This window comes from Homalodisca vitripennis, chromosome 5, assembly GCF_021130785.1.
Source record: "Homalodisca vitripennis isolate AUS2020 chromosome 5, UT_GWSS_2.1, whole genome shotgun sequence".
NCBI lineage: Eukaryota > Metazoa > Arthropoda > Insecta > Hemiptera > Cicadellidae > Homalodisca > Homalodisca vitripennis.
In genome coordinates this window covers 172,439,023-172,464,192 of record NC_060211.1, presented here as the reverse complement: position 1 = coordinate 172,464,192, position 25,170 = coordinate 172,439,023, and the positions used below count along the sequence as shown (strand labels likewise).

General features: G+C 32.5%; 1 protein-coding gene across 1 annotated transcript in view; it reads left to right on the top strand.

Moving 5' to 3' along the window:
• The window catches only part of LOC124363178 (putative thiamine transporter SLC35F3), a 49,711-nt gene extending 26,598 nt beyond the window's left edge, over positions 1-23,113 (top strand). The window contains 4 exon segments of the mRNA XM_046818327.1: positions 1,218-1,307; positions 4,778-4,907; positions 7,915-7,944; positions 20,838-23,113. Of these exon segments, the coding sequence (XP_046674283.1) occupies positions 1,218-1,307; positions 4,778-4,907; positions 7,915-7,944; positions 20,838-20,952 (365 nt within the window). The 3' untranslated portion in view covers positions 20,953-23,113.
• Positions 23,114-25,170: the final 2,057 nt, after the last annotated feature.

The window sequence follows — 25,170 nt, the reverse complement described above, 5'->3', positions numbered from 1 at the left end:
TGATTTGTTTTTTGTGAATTGTGATAACAAAAAATACGGAAAAAACACGTTTTCTTATTAAAATTGAAGCTTTCTCCACTTTATTAAAAAGTTATCATTGTTCAAAAAGTAATGATAGTATTAAAAACTCTTATAGGTACGGTACAGAATTTTTTGTACGTTTCTTGAAAAACGACATACTAAAAATTGAGAGAGAAAAGTAATTAATATTTTTGTAAACCCTTATGAAATCGGTTATTAGCTGTTATTTTCAGATTTTAAAAATACTCTACGTACTGGATGTGAATACTGATTTTGATTTATATTCATTTGACTTGCTTTTATTTAGAAATCACAAGAGATCAAGTGAAGTACAGTCACAACTCTAAATTCTAGACATAACATAATCTAACCTATATAACCCAGTTCATTAACCCTTTGAACCCCAGGCGACGAAATATCGTCGCCGAGAAGATATGCGAAGATCCCCGCGGCGACGATGTATCGTCGCCAATGAAGTTGCGAGAATCCCCGGGCGACGTAATATCGTCGCCATGGTATATGCGTTTAATACATATTTATTTGAAATCGTAAAATACTTATTTTATGAGTATTAATACATATTTATATGTATTTTATTAAAATACTAATTTTTTTATTTATTTATTTACTAATTTATTTATTTAGGTAATATCAGTGTTTTTTGTGTTGTACGCCTAGAGGTTTTTACAAGTCGCATACTTTTATATAAAAATTTCAAAAAAAGTTTATTTTTAGAGATATCAATATAATTTTTTTTGTACATACACAAAACCAAATTTAGAAAAATAAAATGTGGGTGCCCATGATAAAAATATTTCTTATTTTTTAATTAAAAAATCTTAAAATCACTTTTTTTGCCTAAAAATCTATATACATATATTTTAAAATTGTGTTAATGCTGTTAAACATTTTTTTATACTTCAGACTAATCTTTTTCTGTGTATACAATTTTCATTCTGGACATTTTGGTGTGTAATACAAGACAATAGCATAACAAATAGCAAAAGTATTAATTTTTTACAAACAGTATGCAAAACAGCTGTTTCTGCTCCGGGGATTCTCGGTAGTTCTTAGGTCAAATGATTTTGGTACGTTTTTTCCACCATCAATATTTTGGTCTGGGGTTCAAAGGGTTAAGAAAACTAAAAGAATATGTGTATAAATAAATAGTACATAATTGATTGTGTGTTGTCCAGTGGCTAACTTGTTGGGGAACTTCAGTGTGGCCCTGACGTACGATCTCTTCATCACTCTCGGACTTATCACTGCGGTACCTGTGTCAGCAGGTAACCCACATTTTTTGTTTTTTATAAACATATTTTTAAGTTTAAATACTAATGAAATTGTTATAAGGTGTATTTTTATAATTTTAACTCCTATCACTATCATAGAACACGTACAGGACTTTACTGAGTCCTTGCTTATACACTTAATTATGTAAAGTGTAAAAATTGTAAGATAAAGATTTGCTATTTCACTTACTACTCTAATTTTCAAACTTCCAAAATAATACTACAAACCATTTTAAATCATCACTTGCTCTCTCTTCCTATTTACAACTGATTAAAAATTATTAAAAAAAACATGTTGTTGGCTGATCATATTAAGTACCAGCTGTTTCTTTTTTTACTTCATTAATACAATGTTATACTTCAAACACTTCCATATCCTCATTTTTGGTCAAAGAACTATGAGAATTATCTCATTTAGATACGATTAATATGCATTCAAACGCTTATTATTTTTTTTTAAGTTTATGCTTTTAGAATATTTAAAAAAATGAACAAGTTACAGGTGTTTTTGAATAACTAATAAAAATATTGGAAAAAAAACTGAATAGCATTTCTATACATATTGATTACATTTTAAAATGATACACCTTTCATAATTCTAAAACCACAAATACGGCAAAAAAATGTTTAACATTGTTAACCCTCTAAGTGGCGGTCATTTGTGGTCTCAGTGGCAGGCCGTTTTTGGGTAAATTGCCGTGATCATTAAACTTATTTTTAGAAAATATTATCTAAGTCATAACCTAGCAGCATTATATTTTTTTTCCATATGAACTATAGAATAAGAATAAATATAATATTTGGTGCCTTACCATTATTTTCAGAATAATATCATTGTAGATGTGTAAAAATGTTTTTTTAGAAAAGTTCTACTGTCCGTCATTTTGAAACTACTGGAGCTACAAAATAATTTCAAATTCACAGAATATACACAATTTTATTCTAAACAAATTACTTCTTATACATTTTTTTCTATTTACAAGAACAAAAAAGTTAGATGGGAAAAACTAAATCTATGTATAAACTGGTTTTTTTACTCCCGAGTCACTAGAAGGGGCTTGTCTTTTCCTCCCAGTAGTGTGGGGCCTATAATAGTGGCTTAGTTTGTCATAGCACAGTATATTTCGTAAATATAAAACAGGAATTGTCTTATCGCAAACTCCTCCCCATTCACAGACAGAGGTCAAAGTCGAGCGATCTAGTAGATAACGTGACTACAGATTCACCGTTCAGCTGGTGCGCCGAATTCTTGTACTTTCGTGCCGAAGTGTCTGTCGAGTGCGTCGCTTTGTTGTACTTCCGTGTTTTACTGTGTGTGTAATAGATTAGTGATGGGTGACACTATGAGAATTTGGGATTTACCCAGGAGTGAAGAGGGGGCCATTCGTATTTACAAGATCATGACTAGTTGCCTACATCTAAAATATGCGTGGCGGTCGGCAGTTGCTGCTGAAGGCGGAAATCCACTAGGCTCACTCATCCTTGATATTGCTGCTTTCTGAGCGTCACAGGAAACCCATTAACAATTGATAATCATTGTAAGTTTGTAATTGAAGAGTTGCTTTTTTGTTCTATAATGTTTTTTTTCTATAAATTTATGTTTGTGTTCCTCATACTGGTGTGGTCGGTATAATCCCAAAGTACCCCAACATTTTCCATGACGAACGAATAACCTAAAAATTTACCGGTAACACATACAACGCGATAAACAATAATATACTGACAATAACAGTACGCAAAGTCGCCAAACAAAACAGTGACGAGACGAGTAGACAGCTGTTCTCTCGTCTGCCGCCAGGTCAAACGAAACCCGTTGGATTCATTTAAGCCAGCAAACATTAGTAACATGAATACACACTATACTATATGATATGTAAAGGAAATTTCATGGAGAATACGATAGTTCAAACTAGGCCTAAAAATAATGGACGGTTGCGGAGCAACGGCCTTAAATGTGAAGCTATGGCTGTGACGGCGCTTGCCACTTCGCGGCGGCGTGAATCATACGTCTCAGACGGCACTTGCCACTTAGAGGGTTAAAGATGGCCGCCAGTTCAGACAAAAATGGGTATGAATAAGTAATTAGAGTAATTTAAATTCATATTTATCTTTAGCATTGTTCCATACTATATGTAAATCAAAAACAAAAGATAATGTATGTGCATTATGCGTCAGTATGGTTGTACATTGATAAGATGTGGTGTGGGTTTTCATAATTTGCATCATGTACAATTGATAGTCAACATGATAATTTTGGATATAGTTCACTGTACAGACTGTAATGTACTGTGTATGGTTCACTAGTAACTCCTGATCATCTATATACAGGGTGAGGCAGACCACCCGTACAGTACGTATAGTGGCCAAACCAAACGAGGTAGATTATTCGTAACAACTTAAACTGTTTTGATATTAATAATATTAATGATAAGTATAAAGATAGTTTTAGCAATGTTCACTAGTTACCAAGTACCAACTAAAACTTGTGTCCCCTACTCTTGTAGAACAATCCAGTTTACATTTCTTTACATTTGATTACTTATTTTACTACTTTTAATTTAGGATTATTTTTATAAAAAGTAGATTAAAAACTGCAAAAATATTTCATAAGTACTTTGATAAACACTTTAAAACTAACTTGAATTGAAGAAACAGAATAAATATGTTTGTGACAAAGTATTTCCATTGAATACAATTAGATTAAAGGTGATCAGTAATAATCTGTACTACTAGTGATGGAGGGGTATGAGAGTGGAGTGAACATCCTTGAGTGGACGAGTGGATGAACACGTGGGATGAGTGAAAATTTCAGTAATCATGGAGTGTTGGACGAATACGCAACATGCGTTTGCTGTAAAGGCATATTACAAAAACGTGGTTGGTGCTCAGTGCACTTTCCATCCTAAATTTAATCTACCGCCATGGGCTCCTGTTTCATCAAGGAAAACTGTCCTCCTTTGGGTGAATAACTTTGGAGCCACTGCTACTACAACGAAGAAAAGAGTTGGTAGTGAAAAACTATCCGGACCCTAGAGAACATTGATTGTGTGTGCGAAGCACTTGGTCTCAACAATCAATCAGTGAGACAGGCCATCTTAAGTGCAAAGTCTTCGAGGTAAATCCACAAAGAACAAAAGAAGATCTGAAGGAGCAAATTTGATATGAAATTAACAACATTCCGTTACAGACGCTACAGAACGGCATGGGCGAACTATATAGCAAAACCAAGGACGCTGTGTTAAAAAAAACCGTTTTTAAGGTATAACATTAATTTTTTACTCATGTACTTCAAATTCATGTTAAAAAATTATCCTTTTATGTAAATAAATTATTGGTGATTGTTAAAAATCATGCCGTTTTATTATGTCTTCCTGTATTTGAGAGATTTAAAAAATCTAAGATTGTAAACTGCTGAAGAATTGTGCACCAGTAACGTGTGAGTTAATTTAATATTGATATTACAGCTTTAGATGTGGTCCTGTACGGAGCTCATTTCTACGGTATGAAGTTGGCTGGTATGATTCTAATATCTATTGGGTTCTTCTTGGTGATGTTCCCGGAGAACTGGCCGGATTACATCACACGTCTTCTCAGGTAGGTACAAACAATGTAGTCTGTATCAACGATTGTAACTATTCCCAGTAGTAATGAGAACAAAAATTTTACCTTAAGAAGGGCGTGTCATTTGTGGATTTTGGCAACAATCTAGATTTTTCCCAGAATAGAATTTTATTTTTTGGAAGTTGGTATTTGAGAGGAATTTCTAATTCAAGTTTGACATAACTTTCGAATTGTCAATACTTTTTAATTATGAACTGTATAGAATCTTTATCGACAAAAAACAAACACATTTTTTTAAATGCAGGCGGTATGGTAGAGGATATTTTCCTATTGGACATTTTTAAGTACTACAACTAGAAAATTGTAATGAATGGTACTGAACCCTTAGCTAGCGACATTAAAATCAATAAAACTCTACACAACCACATTTTGTGGAAACAGTAATATTAGGCTTGAAAATAAAATCGTTTTATAGTTGAGGAATTAAAATTTTTGATGAATTGAAAAATTTACGTCACAGTTTTTACGACTTAAAAGCTCTGATTAAAAAAAGGCTTGTTTAGTGTAAAATGTGAAACTTTTACAAAATGATCAAACAGTTTATCTATATATATAAACTGTAGGAAATGCATAACTATAAGTAAAAAATAGAAATATGTCAAAGACACAAACAAAATGTACAAACTACTTTACAAATACATAGAAATGTTCAAGCACAAGAAAAGGTGACTGCTAATCACTGAAATTGAACAAATATATCTACCCTTAGAAAAAACAGTGTTAGGCTAAGTTTACATGAATAGATATGAGGTGTGGCTATTAAATAATGCGACTGATATAAAAAATTGTATTTTTGTTTTATATATAATTACTTATTGTCACCTTTAATATACATTCCTTCTCTATCCCTATAAACCTCCATGTGAACTTTCCACTGTTGGAAACAATACTGGAAGTCATATTCTGGCAGCTCCTTCAGGACATGTGCGGTTTTCTCTTTTACAGCTTCTTCAGTCTCAAATCTTATCCCTTTTAATGTAGATTTCACGGTATATGTCACATGGTGCAAGATCTGGTGAATAAGATGGATTTTCAAACACTGTGATGCTGTACTTGGCTAGGAACTTCTTGATATATAACTCGGAATGAGCTGGCACATTGTCTTTGTGGAGAACCCATGATGTGTCCTTCCAAATTTCAGGAATTTTTGCAAGCTTTTTGTTGTTAAAATGTTAGAATCTTAGAAGACCATTTCAGTGCACATTTTTTCACATTTTAAAATTGTCATATAAAATTTGCCGTACACATTCTTTATCAATACTTACATATTCACCAATTGCAGGATTACTTAATCAATGATCAGACCGAGTGAAATTTCTTACTTTTTCTACATTTTAATCTGTTTTTGGCGTTGAAGGACAATCTGGCCGCGAATCATCTTCTCTGCCATCTTTAAAACGCTTAAAACCATTCAAAAACACATGCCTGCGATAAAAATTCACTTCAATATGCTTTTTTCAGTAAATTATAGGTTTCAGTAGCAGTTTTTCCAAGTTTAAAGTGAAATTTCAAAATAATTTGTTGCTCTGCTATTATACTAACCATTTTATGCGGCAAAAGAAACAAAAACAACAATAATGCAAACATAGGCTCAGACTAAACGTTTACAGAGACGAGACTAGATGCATACTTAACCCTTTGAACGCCGATATAAATTTAGTATTTTTTTAGATTACACTCATTTAAGATGAAAAAATAAAAATGAAAATTCCTTAAAGCTAATTTTTTAATTAATTCCTAATGACTAATAGTCACACAAAAAAAATAAATTTTACAATAATGTAATACTTGCATTAAAATAATCACATTTTTTTAATAATAATGGAATATTTCAAATTCAGGTTACAGAGTAATCAAATGCATGTGATGAAAAATATGAAAACTATGTAGAAGGATAAGAAAACCAATAAAGTGTAATATGCTGATCTTGATTAGTTTTATAAGTTCTGATAATAATAGATTTAGGCAGTTGTAGGGTAAACTAAAAACAAAAATCGGGTTGAAGCCATGGGGTCTCGAGACATGACTTGCAGCCATAATTACACAACAGAAAAGAAACAATAAAATCTTTATTATAACACCTAAAACATGGTAACAATAACTTTTTACAACTGTTGTGTATAAGGAATGACAACGCAAGAACACTTCCCAAAGGCACAATGCGTGCTCCACTGACAGTCGGTAATGACGGATAGTATCATCATCGGCGTTCAGAGGGGAGTGGAAGAACAGCTGCCAGCAACAAAACAATTTATTGTTTACCTACTGCGGCCAGCTGACAGCTACAACTGGATTATTTGGTCAAGCCAGTACATTACTTAGTATTGTGGCTTATGTATTGAACTTATAAACTTCAAAAACAGTAATAAAATATATTTTTATCAATCGGCGGATTATTTTGTCTTTGGCGTTATAAGACCAAACAGCATCACAGATTATTCCGTCTACGGCGTGATAAGGGTTAAGAGAAAGGTTCACACAAAACAGCTGTTAATTATTGGCAGTTGACGCATGCCTCCTTGATCCGCAGCAGCGTCACTCTCGTTATTTAATAGCCACACCTCGCATATTGTGCACTGAAGTAGCAGACAATGAAAGAGGAACCAGCTACAAGTTTTCAGCCTCACAACGGACGCGAATTTTACAGCGCTCACTGTAACATAATTTACAGTTCTACAAATACTGTTTAAATACAAATAAAGTATTTAAGGTTTAAAAAAAAGTTAAACTTCTACATCACCTTGGCTCTCTAAGAGTTAAATGAATTAATTACTTTATGTATAACAATTCATGGAAAGGAACATAAAGTAAGTGCAACACAGCTGTGTCACAAATTTACATTTAGCCTAATATTTTGGTATGAATAATGTAAATTTAGGCAACTGAAACATGTTTCTACTCAAGTCAGACAAATGACAGATACAGTACATACATGACTTGTAACATTTCTCATGTTAAATATGTGATTCATTTATTACAGAAATATCATTCTATTGAGTCATAGTGCCAGGTGAGTTGACTTCGACTCCACACAAAAGGCATGTTGCATGCATCTTGGGGTGGATGTGTGCAAATAGCATGTTTTTTTCACATCATTTGAACACTTCATGCCGCACATGTTGAAACACAACACAGCATTACTAATTCACTTGCCTCTTTCAGCTGTTGACACATTAAACATAAAAGTGTGAATAGAGTATGGGTTGTAAAGGAGACCAACACCATACTGTCTCGTGTATTTTTATTGTTGAAAGTGTGTTTGGTTTACTATAAGGAATTTTCCAGAGAGTTAACAACTTAAGTTCAGCTATTTTATTTACAACCCTGCTGAACGGGTGGTGGATTATTTATTGATATTATGTTGCCAGCACTGAAATTTGCTGATTTTTGTAGACGTACTGGATATTTTATATGGACAGTTGGCATTTAAGTAAGCAGTTAACGTACATATGTCAAAGTCTGTGGCAATGAGTGAACAAGTTACACCAACATATGTTTTCATTTTATTTCATATGCAATAAGAAGCGGATAATTAATGAAATGGAAATCCTTCAGTCCCTATCTCCCTCATAGTTCATATCTGACCAGAGCTGGCTAGCACAATAAAATCATTTTCTGCTTTCTATTCTTGATGGAAGTGAGTAGGTTTTAATAGAAAAGACATTTTTCATACTTCCACATTTAATTTATTTAAAAAGCGCTTTCGCCGGTTAAGGCATCCACGATGTATGCCTTGATATATACTTAAAATATTACAACTTAGGTAACATATTTTCACTAGTAAACTGGTGTTTTCATTTATTTTTTGTACGAGTATGTTATGCAGCTTTGGACTGCATATTGTAGCTATTGTGGGGAGTAACATCTGTTAATGTGGTTTGAAAGGTTAAAATTTAATCACAAAATTATATGACATCGTTCATATATATAATTATCTCAAGAAAAGTTACTCACTACAAAAGTTACAAACTAAGAAAATTACTCTCTGAGTTAAATTGTGTAATTGATAATGACTAAACATGACTTCCCAGTCATACTATTGAAAATGTTTTTAAAGTTCAAGTAAATCTGGTTAAAAGATAGTAGTAAGTAGGTATGAAATAGAAGAAAATTGTATTGTAATAGTATAAAAGTTCTAAATCTGTATAATGTATCTACATGAAATAACAATAAAATTTGTTAACATTTAATGTCCACAGTCTACAGGTTTTCTTCCAGGGTGGGAAAAATAGTGCAGTTCTGATTATTGATTTAATTTTTATATGATACAATTTTCCATACTACAGATAACCTGGAGTATTGTTGGTTTTAAATAATTGAGAGTTGACAGTATTGCAACTGTAATTATGCAAAAGGTTATTATTCTGTTGCCAACTGGAATCTTTGTGAATTTATTTCGGTTAAACAGGGTTCTACTGTATATAATAAAATTTTAGTAGTTCATACTGTTCTAACTGTACATACAACAAATATTTATAATTGGGATATAATTCAAATAATGGTTAGTATTAATTATCAATTAATTGACCATCAGAAAAACATTCATTGGCTATAAGAATAATGTTCAACTTCATGCTTTTTTACACCCTTATTTTTTATTGTAACATAATGGAAGATGCCTCATTTGAAAGATATAGATTTTATGCATCAATACGCCTTTCATTACTTTTCTTTGTAATGTATATACTTTTTAAATATATAAATTATGAATTACAAAATTTTGAGGTTTTTTATGAATAATCTTTAAAAATATCAAAACAATTAAAAATTTTTTGGATGTATATTAATTTTACCTTTAAAGTGGGATATCTCTCATAATTCTAGGACTCAAAATAAGGTTGTAAAAGGGCATGAGGTTTAACAATGGTCTTATGGGGCTATAATCAAGATGGCTTCAAGTGCGGCTGGCTCTTATTGTTGTTGATTCACTGCAGAGGCTGAGAAGCCCTATTAAAACCTTCAGTAAGCTATTAATACCAAACCTGTGAAGCCTTGGACATGAACCTTAACATTAACTGTGTTTCATGCTTCAACTGCTAATGTTCTTATTCAAAATCGATAGTTTCATAATATTTTTAAGTCTTTGTTTGAGTACCAGAGTAGTTCGGCGACCAGAGTATTTCAAGGTCATCAGTCCTCCATAGATGCTATCTGCACAAATGCTGAAATTGATGAATCTCAAGTGAAAATTCTCCATACTGGTATAAGTGACCATTTCGGACAACTTTGTTATCTGCCTCTGTCTGTTGAATCAAAAAAAACTACTACCTCCTCTCATCGACATGTAAGTCCAGAGAACTTAACAAATCTCAAACGATATTTGGCTGAGGAATCTTGGACTAATGTACTTCAACAAGATAGTGTGGAAGAGGCTTACAGACAATATTTGAAGACAATAACATACTTTTTAGATCTCACTTGTCCAATCAAGAAATTCAGAGTTGTGGCAAAACCAAAAGCTCGATCATGCTATGACGAAGAAGCTCTCCGCTTAAAGAAAGATTTTCTTAAAGCAAATGAGAGATATTGTCTTTCTGGCAGCCAAGAGGACAAACAAACTTCTACGCAGCTAAAGAAGGCTTACGACTTAAAACTAAGGACCTTAAGACAAGAGGCTAGTGCTGCTCATATTGACAACGCTGCTAACAAAAATAAGGCTGTTTGGGAGATCATAAACAGCGAGAGAAATCATCAGCACAAGGACACAATTTCTGGATTTGACTTCATAGTTAAAAACGGAGACAAAATTGACGACCCTATAGATATAGCCAACCATTTTAACAACTATTTCTCAACTATTGCTGATGAAACTCTCAAACAGAACCTGTGCATCAACCCAACAATGCAATTTGTTCAGAACCCACCTGTTGGAATGCCACTGACCTCTATGGAACCCACATCAATTGAAGAAATAAGTAAAGTAATAGACTCACTAAAAACAAAATCCTCTTTTGGCTTAAATGAAATATCGTCAAAAATTCTAAAATTTTGTAAAAATGAAGTAGCGGTACCGATTTTTCATATCACACAACTGTCTCTTCTGCATGGTACTTTCCCCTCAAGTATGAAAATTTCCAAAGTTATCCCTCTTCACAAAAAATCCAGTAAACACCACATAGAAAATTTTAGGCCAATATCTTTAATTCCAACTGAATCCAAAATTATTGAGAAAATTGTACTCTCTAGACTTTTCAAGCATCTTCAACTGAACAACCTTTTGACAGAGGAACAGCATGGTTTTATTAAGGGACGATCCACCATGACTGCAATAGTAGATCTGTTGGAGCACATTGTGGACAATATCGAGGCTGGAAATAATGTAGTGGGAGTGCAACTTGACTTGAGTAAGGCATTTGATTGTCTAAGCCATGACTTGATTATAAGAAAACTTTTTCATCTAGGAATCCAAGGAACAGCACTTTCATGGTTCTCAGCATACCTTGAAGGAAGACGCCAGGTTGTAGAAGTGACTCAGACCATAAAAAGAATTACTACAATTTCTAGATCTGAGGTCCTGTCAATGGACCGTGGTGTACCGCAAGGATCTGTGTTGGGGCCTGTACTTTTTATATTATTTACTAATGATTTTCCTAACGTTTTACATTCATACAGTAATTTAGTCATGTATGCTGACGATTCTATGCTATTAACTGCCAATAGTTCAGTGGAAAATCTAGAAATAAATTCATACATTGCTGTTAACATTGCTATGGACTATTGTAGAAACAATGACCTGGTTTTCAATGAATCAAAGACGAAACAAATTTCATTTGGGAACAAGAAGGATGACATTTCAGATCTACCAAATCTTCAATCTGTCAGCTCAACTAATTATCTTGGAATCATTGTTGATGACAAACTCTCATGGCTAAATCATATTAATAACTTATGCCTTAAACTTAGCTCAGCAATCTATGCCATAAAAAGGACGAAAGCTATAAGCACGACAAAAGCCACAATAACAGCCTATCATGCTCTGTTTGAAAGCCATATGAGATATGGTTTAGCGGTTTGGGGTGGTTCAACTGAAAGAAATCTCCAACGAATCCTCATTCTTCAAAAAAAGGCTCTAAGAATCATGGCCGGCTTGGGATGTAGAGAGAGCTGTAGAGGGGTATTCAAAGAGTGGAGGTTATCAACAGTAGTCAGCCTTTATATTGTAGAATGTATTGTGATAGCTACAACTCATAATGTCCAACAGCACCAAGACATTCACTCTTACAATACTAGGCATGCCAATAACTTTACTTTGCCGATCCACAAGTTAACTCTCTCTGAAACAAAACCAACCTATGCTGGGGCAAAATTCTTCAATAATCTCCCTGATGAGCTGAAGAAAATGGAAGGAAGGAAGTTGAAGAAAAGCCTGCACTCCTGGTTCCAAGAGAGACCCTTTTACTCAGTAAAAGAATTCTTGAATTGGAGAGCCGACTCGCAGAGAATGTGAAGACCTAGGCAGCTAATGACAACAAACCTGGGAAAATTTTTTTAAGATAATATGTATTTGACGCCATTTCCTTCTTGATGAATGTGAAAATAAAGAATTGTCTTGTCTTGTCTTGTCTTGTCTTACCAACATCAATGTAGGTTAGAGTTTCTGTCACAGATCTTACATAGAGTAGTACCATGAGGGCATTGATATGAAAAATATAGCTTTATTATGGTAGTATTTACAAAATCCATGTTTTTGATAACTTCACAAAATTTAGATTCGTAAATGTGACTTTATTTTTATGGTAATACACAAAAATAATTTTGCTTTTAGGATGAGTTTGTTCAATGCGAATATTCAGTTAAGCTCTATTTCACCTTCCGCGTAATGCAGCTTCTGAAATCTGACACTGCTACAGATTGACACCTGGAATTTAGAGTACATATCTGTCCGGAGAGATCAATAAAAAGTCGGCGACGAAGACGTTTACGAACTCATTGCATCGTTTGACAAAGTCACCTAGGCTATAAAGGAGCTCGGTCTTGTTACCCAGCAGCTATTTAGTGTAGTATAGATGAAGAGGTATTCTCACTGTCTCCTGACGATCGTAGACAGAGTGCAGCTTGCACTAAGTGTCATATTGTTAGAGATGTACGCGACTCGATCGTATTTGTGCAAGCGTCAAGTTATATTCATTTATCAGAGTTCCTCTTAAGCCCAATTCTAACCTCTTGAATGTTAGACAGATTTAGTAACTTTTACATTGTAGTATTATAAAGTGGGATAAGCTGAAAAACTAGCGGTGCAAGGATGCTAACTCGTATTCATGTGTAATTTATGAACTATCTCCAATAAACGTACCATGAAGGAAGATAAAGCTAATGTGTTTGTCATAGAACACATATTTTGTGATCGCTAGTGTCTGAACGTTCAACATTCAGTTGAAGAAATGGCCCTGCTAGTTGTAGTTCGTGTAGACCTGTTATTGTGTCTTTTTTCGCTATCAATCATTTCACCTTGCTCATCTCATTGCCACCAGGTTGTGCTAGTGACTACTAACATCTCACCTGTAACTATTTCTAAATGTTGCTACAACATGATCGTTACGCTCATGCCTTAACGTATTGTATAGTATGTTCTCTCCTTATAATATATGTTCTCTAAAGTTAAAGCTTGGAGTACATTTAATATCGCTCTACGAAATGAGGTGTGAACAAGTGCCAACTCTAATCATAGTACTAAGTGTATAATTTGTATATGTTGTGGGTGTTTAATATTTGTTAACATGTTGCTTGTTGGAATTGTGATAAATGTGTTTTGCTTATCATAATCTTGCTTGTGCCATATTTGATAAGTGTTTGCAAGCTATCGCCACTTGTGTTTCACTGTACTGTTGTAGTTCCAGTGTTTGAATCATGAATCATCAATATCTCTGTTACGTAATTGGGTGTATCATTAAGATAAAGTATAAAAAGTCTAGTACGTTTGAGGAATATATTTTTTAAAGTTTTAGAATTGTGGTTGGCTATTAAGTTTTTTGTTCCAATGTTGTTCTGTGTGTTATTACATTTTGAATCTCTCAAATATTAACTACTTTATTGTATTCTACAATCAAGACTTAAAACCCATTTATTAAATTTTTTATACTTTTAAGTATTTTGATAAATTTTATAATAATGAATTTGTTATTCAAAGTTTTTATTCCGTAAAATCCACGTATTAATTATATTCAGGTATGTTGGGGATTATTTTCAATATGTAAGATGTGATTTATTGATTAAAAGATATCATGAAAGCCTGCTCTACAGTTCAAAATCAATTCTTTGTTTTACAAATGGTACCTAAACCAAATTTTAACATAATTTTTGGTGACTGACCCTGTACAAACCATGGATTTTCAATAGCAAAACTGTTATTTACTTTAAATATTGTTCTGAATAATAACAGTTATTTGTCTTTGGGCATTAAATACCTGTTATTTTCTGGGTGTGTTATTTGTCTTTCAGAATAAAGAAGACTATTAGCAATATAATATTTGAATTTAATAATTGTTCTTGGTACATTTGATTTGGGTGCAATGAAACAGACATATAGAGCTGTAACGATTCTTTAATTAACTGTTACTTGACTATTTTTTCTGTCCTTAATAAATTATATTTCACGTGTTTAACTGCATTGAACAAAGTTATATTGATTATATTTTGGTAAATTCATACATTTGAAATTGCTATAAGTATTTATAACATTATATAAAAGGTGTGTTTGGAAAGTAAACTTACATAATTTTTTAACCACAGTGATGGGATGCAATCAGAGTTGGCAGCAATGCTGTGTGAGAAAAAAAAAGAGTGAAGTGTCACCATAGAGTAGAGAAAGAAAAATAGAGCAGGATCTTTGTGCTGCTTCCGGAGTGACAGGATATTCTTGATGGGTAAGGTTGGGGGTAGAGGCTGCCTCCTGTTGAGATCCATGAGGAAGAATTTAGGGCATTCTTCTTAAGTTATGTCCCCTCGGAAGAAGGGGAATCCATCTCTGAAGAAAATCATCTCCAGTCAAATCAGGCAGAGGGTGGTACGCCCTTATGTCTAGACTTTTAGGGAACTTGAACAACTCCAACAGTCATCTCCAGCAGTAGACTAGACCTATCGAACTACTCTTGCACCCCAGAATTTCAACATTTGCGGTTAATGATGTTCCACTCCTGGACATCCATAAGGTTGCCCAGATTTAAGTGACACATCGGTTTTTGCCCTGCCCAGTGTGGGTTCAACTGGAAGGTACAAACCATTCAGACATGAACCCTGCTGGGTATAATGTTTCTTTAGAATCAACATACAAATACAATTGAAAACAAGTCATGTGGGTCTGGATGCTTTTCTTAAAAGTGAAAGGCCTTTCAAAAAGAAAATTTGTATTAAAGGAGTGTTTGATTTATAAATTAATTAATATACCAACAATTTTATGTCTTTACTTTCCAAATACACCTGACATGTGCATCCATACGTTGTGGCTAGGGTATAAACATAGATGGGTTTTGTTGGTGGTACCTGTATGTGTGTACTATAGTATAGGCATAAGCAGTAGATGTTGCTTGCTTGATGTTGTGTGTGTCACCTAGGCTGCAATGGAGGGACTACCACTACTATGCTGATGAGTAGTCATAGTCTAATATGTGAGTAGTCATACCTACCATTACATTACTCACTCATTTTCTATACTCATTATTATTTGCACTTTTTAAATTAGTTTTCTCTTAGAAGATCTTTTTGCACAAGTTTTTTCTGACTTTTCATAAATTGATAATAGTTTTTATAATACACTATTTCAAATGTGTTATGCTATTCAATCAACTTTACACTAAAATATCAAATGAGCTATTAATCCTATTTTCAACACTGTACTGAGAGGAGAACCTTGCTAGGGCTTTCTCAATTAAAATAAATATTAAGCCACACTTAAAACATTGTGGAATTTTAGGACCCATATCATACTATCAGACTCCAGTCCTAGCAGTCCTGCTGCCTGACTAGGTGTATTATTCTTGGTTGGATATACATATTGCAATATATAACATAGTTAAAAAAACTTAATAACTTTAATATGGGATCACAAATAAAAAGAGTATGAGCACGACTTAATGTAAATTGATTTATATATATTATATACATATATATATATATATGTATATATATGTATATATATATATATATATATATATATATATATATATATATATATATATATATATATATTGCCAATAAATTAAATCAAATAATGTTCACCATCCAAAAGATACTTACACTTGTCAAGTAAATTTAAAATTTTCACAAACTTGGGAATAGGTATGCATTACCTTACAATAATACATAAAAACAGGAGAAATGATATTCTATTTACGATAAATCGTTATTTTTATTATGAATGGTAAGTGGAGGTTATAGCTTATCTTAACATGTTCACGATGACGTGCACCCCATTGGGTACTCACCTGGCTTTCGTAAAACACGTTGTTTGCCCGATGGGGTATATGTTGCTATGCATTTCCTTATTGCGTTTTTATTGTCTTAGTGCTTTGTTAGATTTGATCCTGTGCTTAAATAAATACCTCAGACTATAGTTTACACTGTCAGATGCACAATTGCTTAATTAATTGGTAACTTGGTAATTGGTAAATTAATTTGTTAGGTACCCCTTGGAGTACACAGAGATACATTGAAAAATTATATTGAACTTTTTTTACCAAATTGTGAAGCCTACATACTGATGGCGAGAGAAAAGAAGAGACCTGGATTCTGGCCTATCTGAAAATTGCATGCGCTACTACTAGTATGTTGCTACGCCTAGTTTCGTAATTCCATTATTGTTTCACTGTTTTGATTGATTTGCGGCCTAATTGTTATGTTTTATAAGATAATTTAAATGACGGTACTGTTTTGATCAATTAAAATTGAGCAAAATTTATGTTTGTAATAAATTCTAATAATTAGGCTCTACAGTGGTTGTAAACAAACAATAATTAAAGAAATGAATTGCTGAAATTGAAGATTTTTTTATTGTTAATATAACAATTACTAATGTTCATATATGTATAATGTAAATGTAGTGCTTTTATGTATATAAAATTTAACATTGATACCTTACTGACTAACACAATATTGAATATTGCCACATTACTGAAAACAAATAACTCCATTGCTAGGATAAACAATTCGCAGGGTTGGCTGTGGGGCGAAGCGCCTGAAATTACCGTGCGGCAACACACTAGTACACAGCTGTGCGCCGGCACGGGCCAGGTTCCTTCTTTTCTCTCGCCACCAGTACTGTTCTCGTTATACTTAGACGTTTAACGTAAATAAGTCTTTTTGTCATTATTAATCCTTAAATCGCTGAAGAACTTTGGCCTCAATACAACTAGTGTGCATTTAGAGATTTTCTAAAATTCCGTTTTTGCATAGTTTACTTTATTTTCTGTCACTTAAAAGTAGAAATAATAAACAAAAAAATTAAATGAAAACTGTATGGTACTGGTGGCTGCATTCCACATGCAGACGTGCTGTACAACATGTCTGCGTGTGTACTATACATCAGCAGAGACAATGGCAATAAAAGAATAGCACTGGTTTTTACCTCATTTTTGTCTTGACACGCATTTTAGTTTGTATTAGAACAGTCATAAATCAATACACTTATGGATTCCTTCGCATTCGCAGCACTTTCATGAATTATTCTAATGTACAAAATAAGATAATATGAATGTTTCCATCTGCCGCAATTAGTGCAATTCCAATGGTACAGAAATATCTGTATGCTACACCTGAAGGGCGTAAGATATTAAAACCAAATTGTTATAAGATGTTTATGCACTTAAAACATCAGTCAAGTTTGTTAATGTGCAAAATCAACAAATTGGAAGGGAGTTTTCTGTTGTGTTTCTGGACTATTGTGAGAAACTTTGCCTGCATGAATTCAAGCTTTTCCAGTGAAATATTTAATAGCACAATTTGTAGACATGGCAGGGATGAAAGTGGGAGGTAAAAACAACATTTTCAGAATCGTGGCTTATTGTATGTTTTTGGAAAGGTCTTACTTAATGAGTACTGTAATCCTCAATGATTATCTACTGATTTCACAATAAACTCATACAAGCCAAGATGTGAAAATTTGAGAATTGCAACGAGTCTCCCACTCCAGTTATTCCTTAAGTAGATTGTGCTCATTTACCAACTCAGCCAAGATTTTAAGCCTACAAATACCATGTAAATATTTAGTTTTGATTTCTTAAACACTGCAACCTCTTTTGTATAATTAACAAGAAAGTATTGCGCACTATGTACAAAGTAATTAGTGTTCTGTAAATGTATACTACATATACAAATTTTAATTCGATTGGTTTTGTACATGGAAGCCATGAAATGTAAAGATAAAAATGAATTTTGAATATTCATAAATCACACCATGGTACATCCAACAGACTGTTTTTCATCTAATCCTACCTCATGTAAAATTGAAGTTTTAGTGTTTTATTAAGGCGTTTTTTATATCCATTATTCTTTGGATATAAAAACACATAAGTATACATTTGCTCTTGCTTCTGGAGTGACAGGATATTCAAGATGGGTGAGGTTGGGGGTAGGGACCGCCTCCTGTCCAGATCCCATAAGGAGGGATAGCAGGCTATGTATCTCTGTTCCAGTCTATCCAGTCAAAGTGGGTAGAGGATATCGCAGGCTAGCCTTTAACACAGAGAGAGCTCCATCCACTCCAACAGTCATCCTCTACAGTAGACTTGGCCTATCAATCCACCCTTTCAGCCCAATGTCTCGAAATTTGCAGTTAGAGATCTATAGGACATCCCTAGGGTTGCCTAGATATAAGTGACACATCGCTGTTTGCTGTACCCGGTAAAGGCTCAACTGGAAGATATAAATCATCCAGAAGTGAACTCTCCTAGGGAACTGGAACATTGATACAATGAGATTGAGATTTATGTTTTTTTTGTACATTTGGCTATAAAGATTGACTTTTGGTATTTAAACGGCCTTCCAGTAAACACAATTGCAATCGTACTCTTCATAAGAAAAGTTAAATTTTTAAGGAATATACATGTATATACATTCTTTCTACTATTATGTTAAAATATCCTAGTATTGACCATTATGACTTGAACACAAAGTCGGTTAATTCGTAAGTTTCGACTAGTGTTAATTTTAGTCGTAATTGAGGTTTGGTTTGTAAACATCTGCACTTTTTTGTTATTGCTGGTAACTGAAAATGCTCCAAAAAATGTCAAAGGTAAACATTTGATGTACAGATGCTGTGACGTATTTTATATGGCTATAAGGTACATAGTATTTTCATTTTAATGATAGCAGTTACACAAATGTTAGTGTAGCATTTTGTGTCCTTAACATCAACTATTATTAAGAACAGGCATAGACACAAAGAAAATGGGATTTTTCTGAGTTTATACAACATGTTTTGAATTCTCATACGTGACGTAAAATATTTACATTTTAACATCTTCCTAGACATCTAAAATCCATAACACTTGCATCTTTTTCAAAATATTCGCTTAAATAGTGGTTTCATTTTATGCTTATTTATTTGTTATTCAATTTTTAGCTTTCAGTATTATCTTTACATATTTAAGACATATTTACAAATGTCTACCCTTAGAGACAGGTTTTATTAAACCTTAAGGCAACTGACTTCTCTGAGGTCTAATAAAACATTTTACCAATCTTGTTTATTATTTTTTTACATACTGATTACAGTATGTATTTGTATATAATATTACGTGCATACTGTTAAGCTGTTTTGTATACTTTTTCTTATTTATGTGTATGAAGAAAAGGTTGGAATTGGAGGGAAACTATTTTCAGATTTAGTGGAAATATTTGGTCCCTAAGTCCAAATAACTGGTAAAAGAATTGCCTGATTTTGAGCAATGTATACATTGGTAGAAATAATAAATATAAAACACTCAATGTAAAGTAAAATAAACGTAAATCCAAATATAATTGGTAAAATTTTATTTGTATAATCTTTCAATGATAGATATATTTACAGTTCTCAATGAGTAATTAATGTTTATTAAAAAATTCAATATTGTAGTATTTGTTAATTAAAATAGTTGCTTTTAATTTCTTGATTCTTCATAAAATGAAAATAAAAACAAACAATAATGAGTATTTTTTAGTGGAATATCTCAGCATCATAATACTAATTCACTGAATGATTTTGCCATTTTGTTATTGCATGTTTGTACCTGTCAGCCTGCATGTTGTAACTTAGATAAAGTTGTATTATGTTCATATACATTTTTTATAATGTATCCATTAAAAAGTGTTTTTATCTGCAAACAAAATATAAAAACTTCCAGAGCTAAGTGAACCAGAAGAAAGAAATGAATGAAACTGTTTTAGTTATTGTTAAACTCTACTTTGCACTAAAATTTAAATGCTACTTATTTTGCATTTTCATGTTTGCAACAGAAAATATTTATAAATTAAGAAACAGATAAGCAAATTTACATGACACTGTAATCTTTTTCAAACTTCAAACAACTTTTGTAAACTTTAGACGTTTGTTGTGTAAATTGTGAATGAGTTACTACTATTTACTACCTTTTTATTAACTAGTCTACTACTGATTATTAGCTTTATTTTGATATTATCAAAATTAGTTAGTAAAAGTGGAAAGTTAATAAAGTTCTTAGGTGTTACGGAAGAGTAAGTATAACTATCTAGAAGTGAAATAAAATTCCTATACTCAGAGATGTTGTCATAGTGTCAGTTTTAACAGCTGTTATTATTGTTTTCTTTATAGTCTTTTATAACGTCAATAATCATTCTGAGTTATAATTTATTATTTTCCATACTATGTTACATGCGACAGAGTCTAATTCAAGGTTGATTTTCAACATCTGTAACGAATGTTACATACGAGAGACTGAGTGTTGATGTTGGCAGATGGAGCCGACGGCACAGACACGGGGCACAAGCCAATCAGCAGCGTCCAGTGGTGGACTACAGAACCGGTTATATCCGGTCTCACCTTCGCTCTCCTTCTGGTCGAGTCAGATGACCCGACCCAGGGCCCGACATCGAGCTAGACGTGTGACTCATAGTATAGCTGGTCAACTACAATTGTTTCAAGTTGAATTTATCATTTTAAGTAAACAAAAAGTGTATACGTAATTTCCTGACGACGTTTAAAACATCTTAATTGTGCTAACCAAACAACGTAACCAAAATTTCAAATTCGAGTATGACAAATTTCTTAATTACAGCTAGAATAAAAGAAACGTCACTAAAATGCCACTAAAAGAATGCCACTTTTTGAACTACATGATACGTACTGTATTAAAAAAAAATCGAAATGTTTTAGTAATACTCTCTCTATCAAGGCTATCAACAAGTCTTTTTATAATGGTGTCACATAAAAAAAGAAAATATTTTTTGGTCAGTGTGACATGCACTTTTTGGTATATTATTCAAAGTGTTGTGTAGTCCAAAAAATACCCATAATCTTTGTGATCAGTGGAAAGTGCACAAAATCCAAGTATTTTGGCAGTAATCTTAGGCCCTTATGTAACTTATTCATCTTTAAGTTATTTCAAATAAAACGATGTAAAAGAAAAACATCCCTTGAGATAGTACCCAAATTCAACCTCTGATCATGCAAGCAATCGTAAAAGTTGTCTTTAATTTTGGTACTTCTAGTAATATATTTATAATGACTTATATAAAATTATAATCTAAACCTACTTATATCGTGTTATAACAATCATCATAATTATATGCAATTTTCACAGTAAGCCAAATAAAGTCTCTTCTTTCTAATAACGTATCTTTAAGTAACAATACGTAACGATAAGAAAAAAACTTCCAAAAATATTTGCCTCCAAATAATACCAAAGTACCAAATTAAAATTTACCTTCGGTTTCCCATATATTTCTATTCTGATATTCTTTCCTATTTCTAAATAATTTTTTTCATAGAACAAAATCTTTCTTGGTTTAATTAAGTTGTATTATATCATTTTTAAATCTTAAAAAAAGATAACCTCTACTTTTTCAGAAATATTAGTAATTAGCGTTTTTGTGCATTTTCCAAATTTGCATCACAAAGAGGAATGGGTCGCTATTTGAAGGTATTAAATTTTAGATATTACAATAATGTTTAATACACCAAATATTACATCCTACTTGTCTCAAAAGATTGCTAGCCTCAAATTTCAACTTTTAATGTCTAACCAGACAAAATGGATTGTTCCAAATAAATATAAACTACCAGTAAAACTAACTTTACTCTCAAATTACTATACTTGTATTTACTTGTAGGTTAGGATGTGATAGCAACTTCATGGTCTAGCCTCTGGAAATTGCTAGAATGGCAATTTAGATGATGAACCCTTGTTGTGATTGGATTGTATACATGGTATGTCTTGTAGAGATGTATAAAATTAAACGTTCAATCAAAATAAATTAATAGCAACAGACGATGTATCAGTGTGGATAATTGAAGAGGAGCTCTGTTAAATTGCAACTTTAAAAAAATAATTTATGAGTTTGTCTGTAACTGATAACAATATAGTTGTTGGGGAAATTAGTTAAGATAAAAATAAATAAAATACTGGTTAATTTAGTTTTTTGTTGTAAAAGAATAAATTATGTGTATGAAGTTTTATGATATTTTATTTTGAGGCAATAATAAATGTGGCAGAATTTAGCATATTCTGCTTTTTCGTTATGGTTGAGATTAAATGTTAACAGTCTATAGTAGTTTTCTTTTTAAGATTTGTATAAAATATAACTGAAAAAGTTTAAACAGCGTAAGTTTTCATTGGCAGTCATAATTAATAAAATATATAACAGTATATCAATATTTTACTATTAATAACAGATTTTCTCCTGAAAAAAGTTATTAAATATTAATTATTACTGTATTCGTTTAAGGGTTTAATAATAAACACAATCTTGCCTTATCACTACTGTTGCAGTTTAGTTTTAAATATTTCTACAAATAATTATTACTATATAACTAAATTTAATATTAATTCTTTAAACACAACAATGGTACAGTTCTGAAGTTAATTTCTGTGTACTCTGCTACATCACTTAGAGGGAAACGTTTTAAATACCAATAAATGTTCCCCTGAATAAATGCTAAATCTGTGTAATCCAAAATAAACCACTATGTTTTATTGGCACAAGATCTATCTTTTTATGCTGTCTTGGATTTATTTTAACCCTTCGCGCGCTGTTGACAAATATAACCGCCAATATTTACTTTGCTCAAAACGCTGTTGACAAATATATTCGCTTTTAAACATTGAGGTTATTATTGGGAGTAAGTAGTTCCCAGTTTTGCCGGTGGAGTGCAGCAACTGCTGGAGTATTTATCCCTCAATAGAAAAGCACAGTAATAGTTGTCCCCGCCTCCCGGTTTTTCTCCAAGCTGCAAAATGGCAGCGCACTACCCATGCCACTGCCTGTTTTGCCAGACACAAGCGCTACTGACGAACTAACTCGCCGGTTTAGTTCGTTCGCGGACTGCGAGTGGAACTGTTGTGTTTACGTTGTCAAATTGATTTTTGACATATTGGGAAGATGTGTTGTGTGTACACACAACGGTTTACGCAAGGAGACCATTTACGTGTGCGAGACATGCACCGCCCGGCCGAACCTGCACCCGGATACGTGTTTCAAGACGTACCACACGTTGACGTTATCTTGAACACCGTGATGGCTAATTTTAGATCTTTTTATACCCATTAATGTTTTATTTTAATTGTATAATATACATACTATACATATAATATACTATAATATAATATTATACACGATAGTAAAATTTTCGTTCAACATTTCGTTAAATTTGGTGTATTTATATTGTTTTATAATTTAACTAAACGTATTAAAAAAATTATACTTTTTTCGTTCTCAAAAGTCTTTTTATATGGTAACAAACTCAAATACAACATTAGCGTTGACTTTATGGAAAAAAAAATTTTGAGGTATATGTAGCGTTTGGGTATGGTGCGTCCCAAATTGCCGTAGCGCGGGAAGGGTTAATAGTCCTGCTTTAAGAAAAGTTAATGCAAAACTTCAAAAAAATGTAATGAAAACAATCCTAAGTATTATGATTTCTTTTTGTTAGAAAATCGAGAATATGCAGAAAACATTTTTTTTTAAGAACAAACGCCAATTTAATTTAATTTAAAAACTCTGAATCTGCTACCTGCAACTTTCGATAAAGGAGCTTATTAAACAATATTTTAAAGTTGGACTTCTTTAAGCAGTCCAAAGAACATCAAGAGCATCAGAAGTCCCTTGAAGCTTTAGAGGTTTAAAAAGAAAAATTAAAAATTACAATTAGTTTGTTTTTATGACTCTGCCAAATTTTTATTTTAAAATCTGTAAAAATTAGTGATGAAACTGTCTATTGAATTTATGTAAGAGAGGACTTCTTACACATAACTTCAACTAGTAAAATAAAAATTTTCTTTATGATAAATACAATTTGCTGTCCTTGTTTTTGATATTTTGATTAGTTGGAGTTCAATCAGTGACCCACTCTCATTGTAACACTAGTCACAAAGTAAGATAAGGACTTAATTTTCATCATCAGTTTTCCAGTTCACAACATACTGAAACACTGCTAACGCAATTAAAAATGTTTCGGTTTCACTATGTCGAGCCATCTCCAGTCAAAAGATGTGAGCTGGAAAACTTAAATGATATGCAAGACATCAACCACATAAGCCTTAGAAATAAAAACACATAATTTCCCATGGACATCATATGATTTATTTATTTTTAAATATCAGTAGAGAATTGAGGCAGTAGGTGCAATAAGGGCCTATGGGCCCTTCTTTAAAAAATTTTAAATTGGATTCTATTATAATCTGTATTAGCACAAAATGCCATATTATTATAGTCCATAAGGTTGTTGCAGGATTTTTAACAGATTACTTCATAGGCCTTCTTTCATAGAACCAATATTTACATGTTCCTGCTTTCTCTGTTGTTTTAGAGCAGAATTGGAGGTTAAGTATTTTGAATATGTAGTTTATTTGTTGTGTACTGCAAGTTATTAAATATATTTAGTTTTTCACGTATCTACATTTTTAATAGCAACATGGATAACATTTTGGGTTCATCTACTAAAAGAAGGAGTAAAGTTTAAATCTAACGACCTGAAATTTGGCATTGCTCCATAGAAAAAGAAATAATAAATACTGGACAAGGTTATGTACCACTTCACAGTAAGAAACCTGAAGCCAGGAAAAGAGGAAAA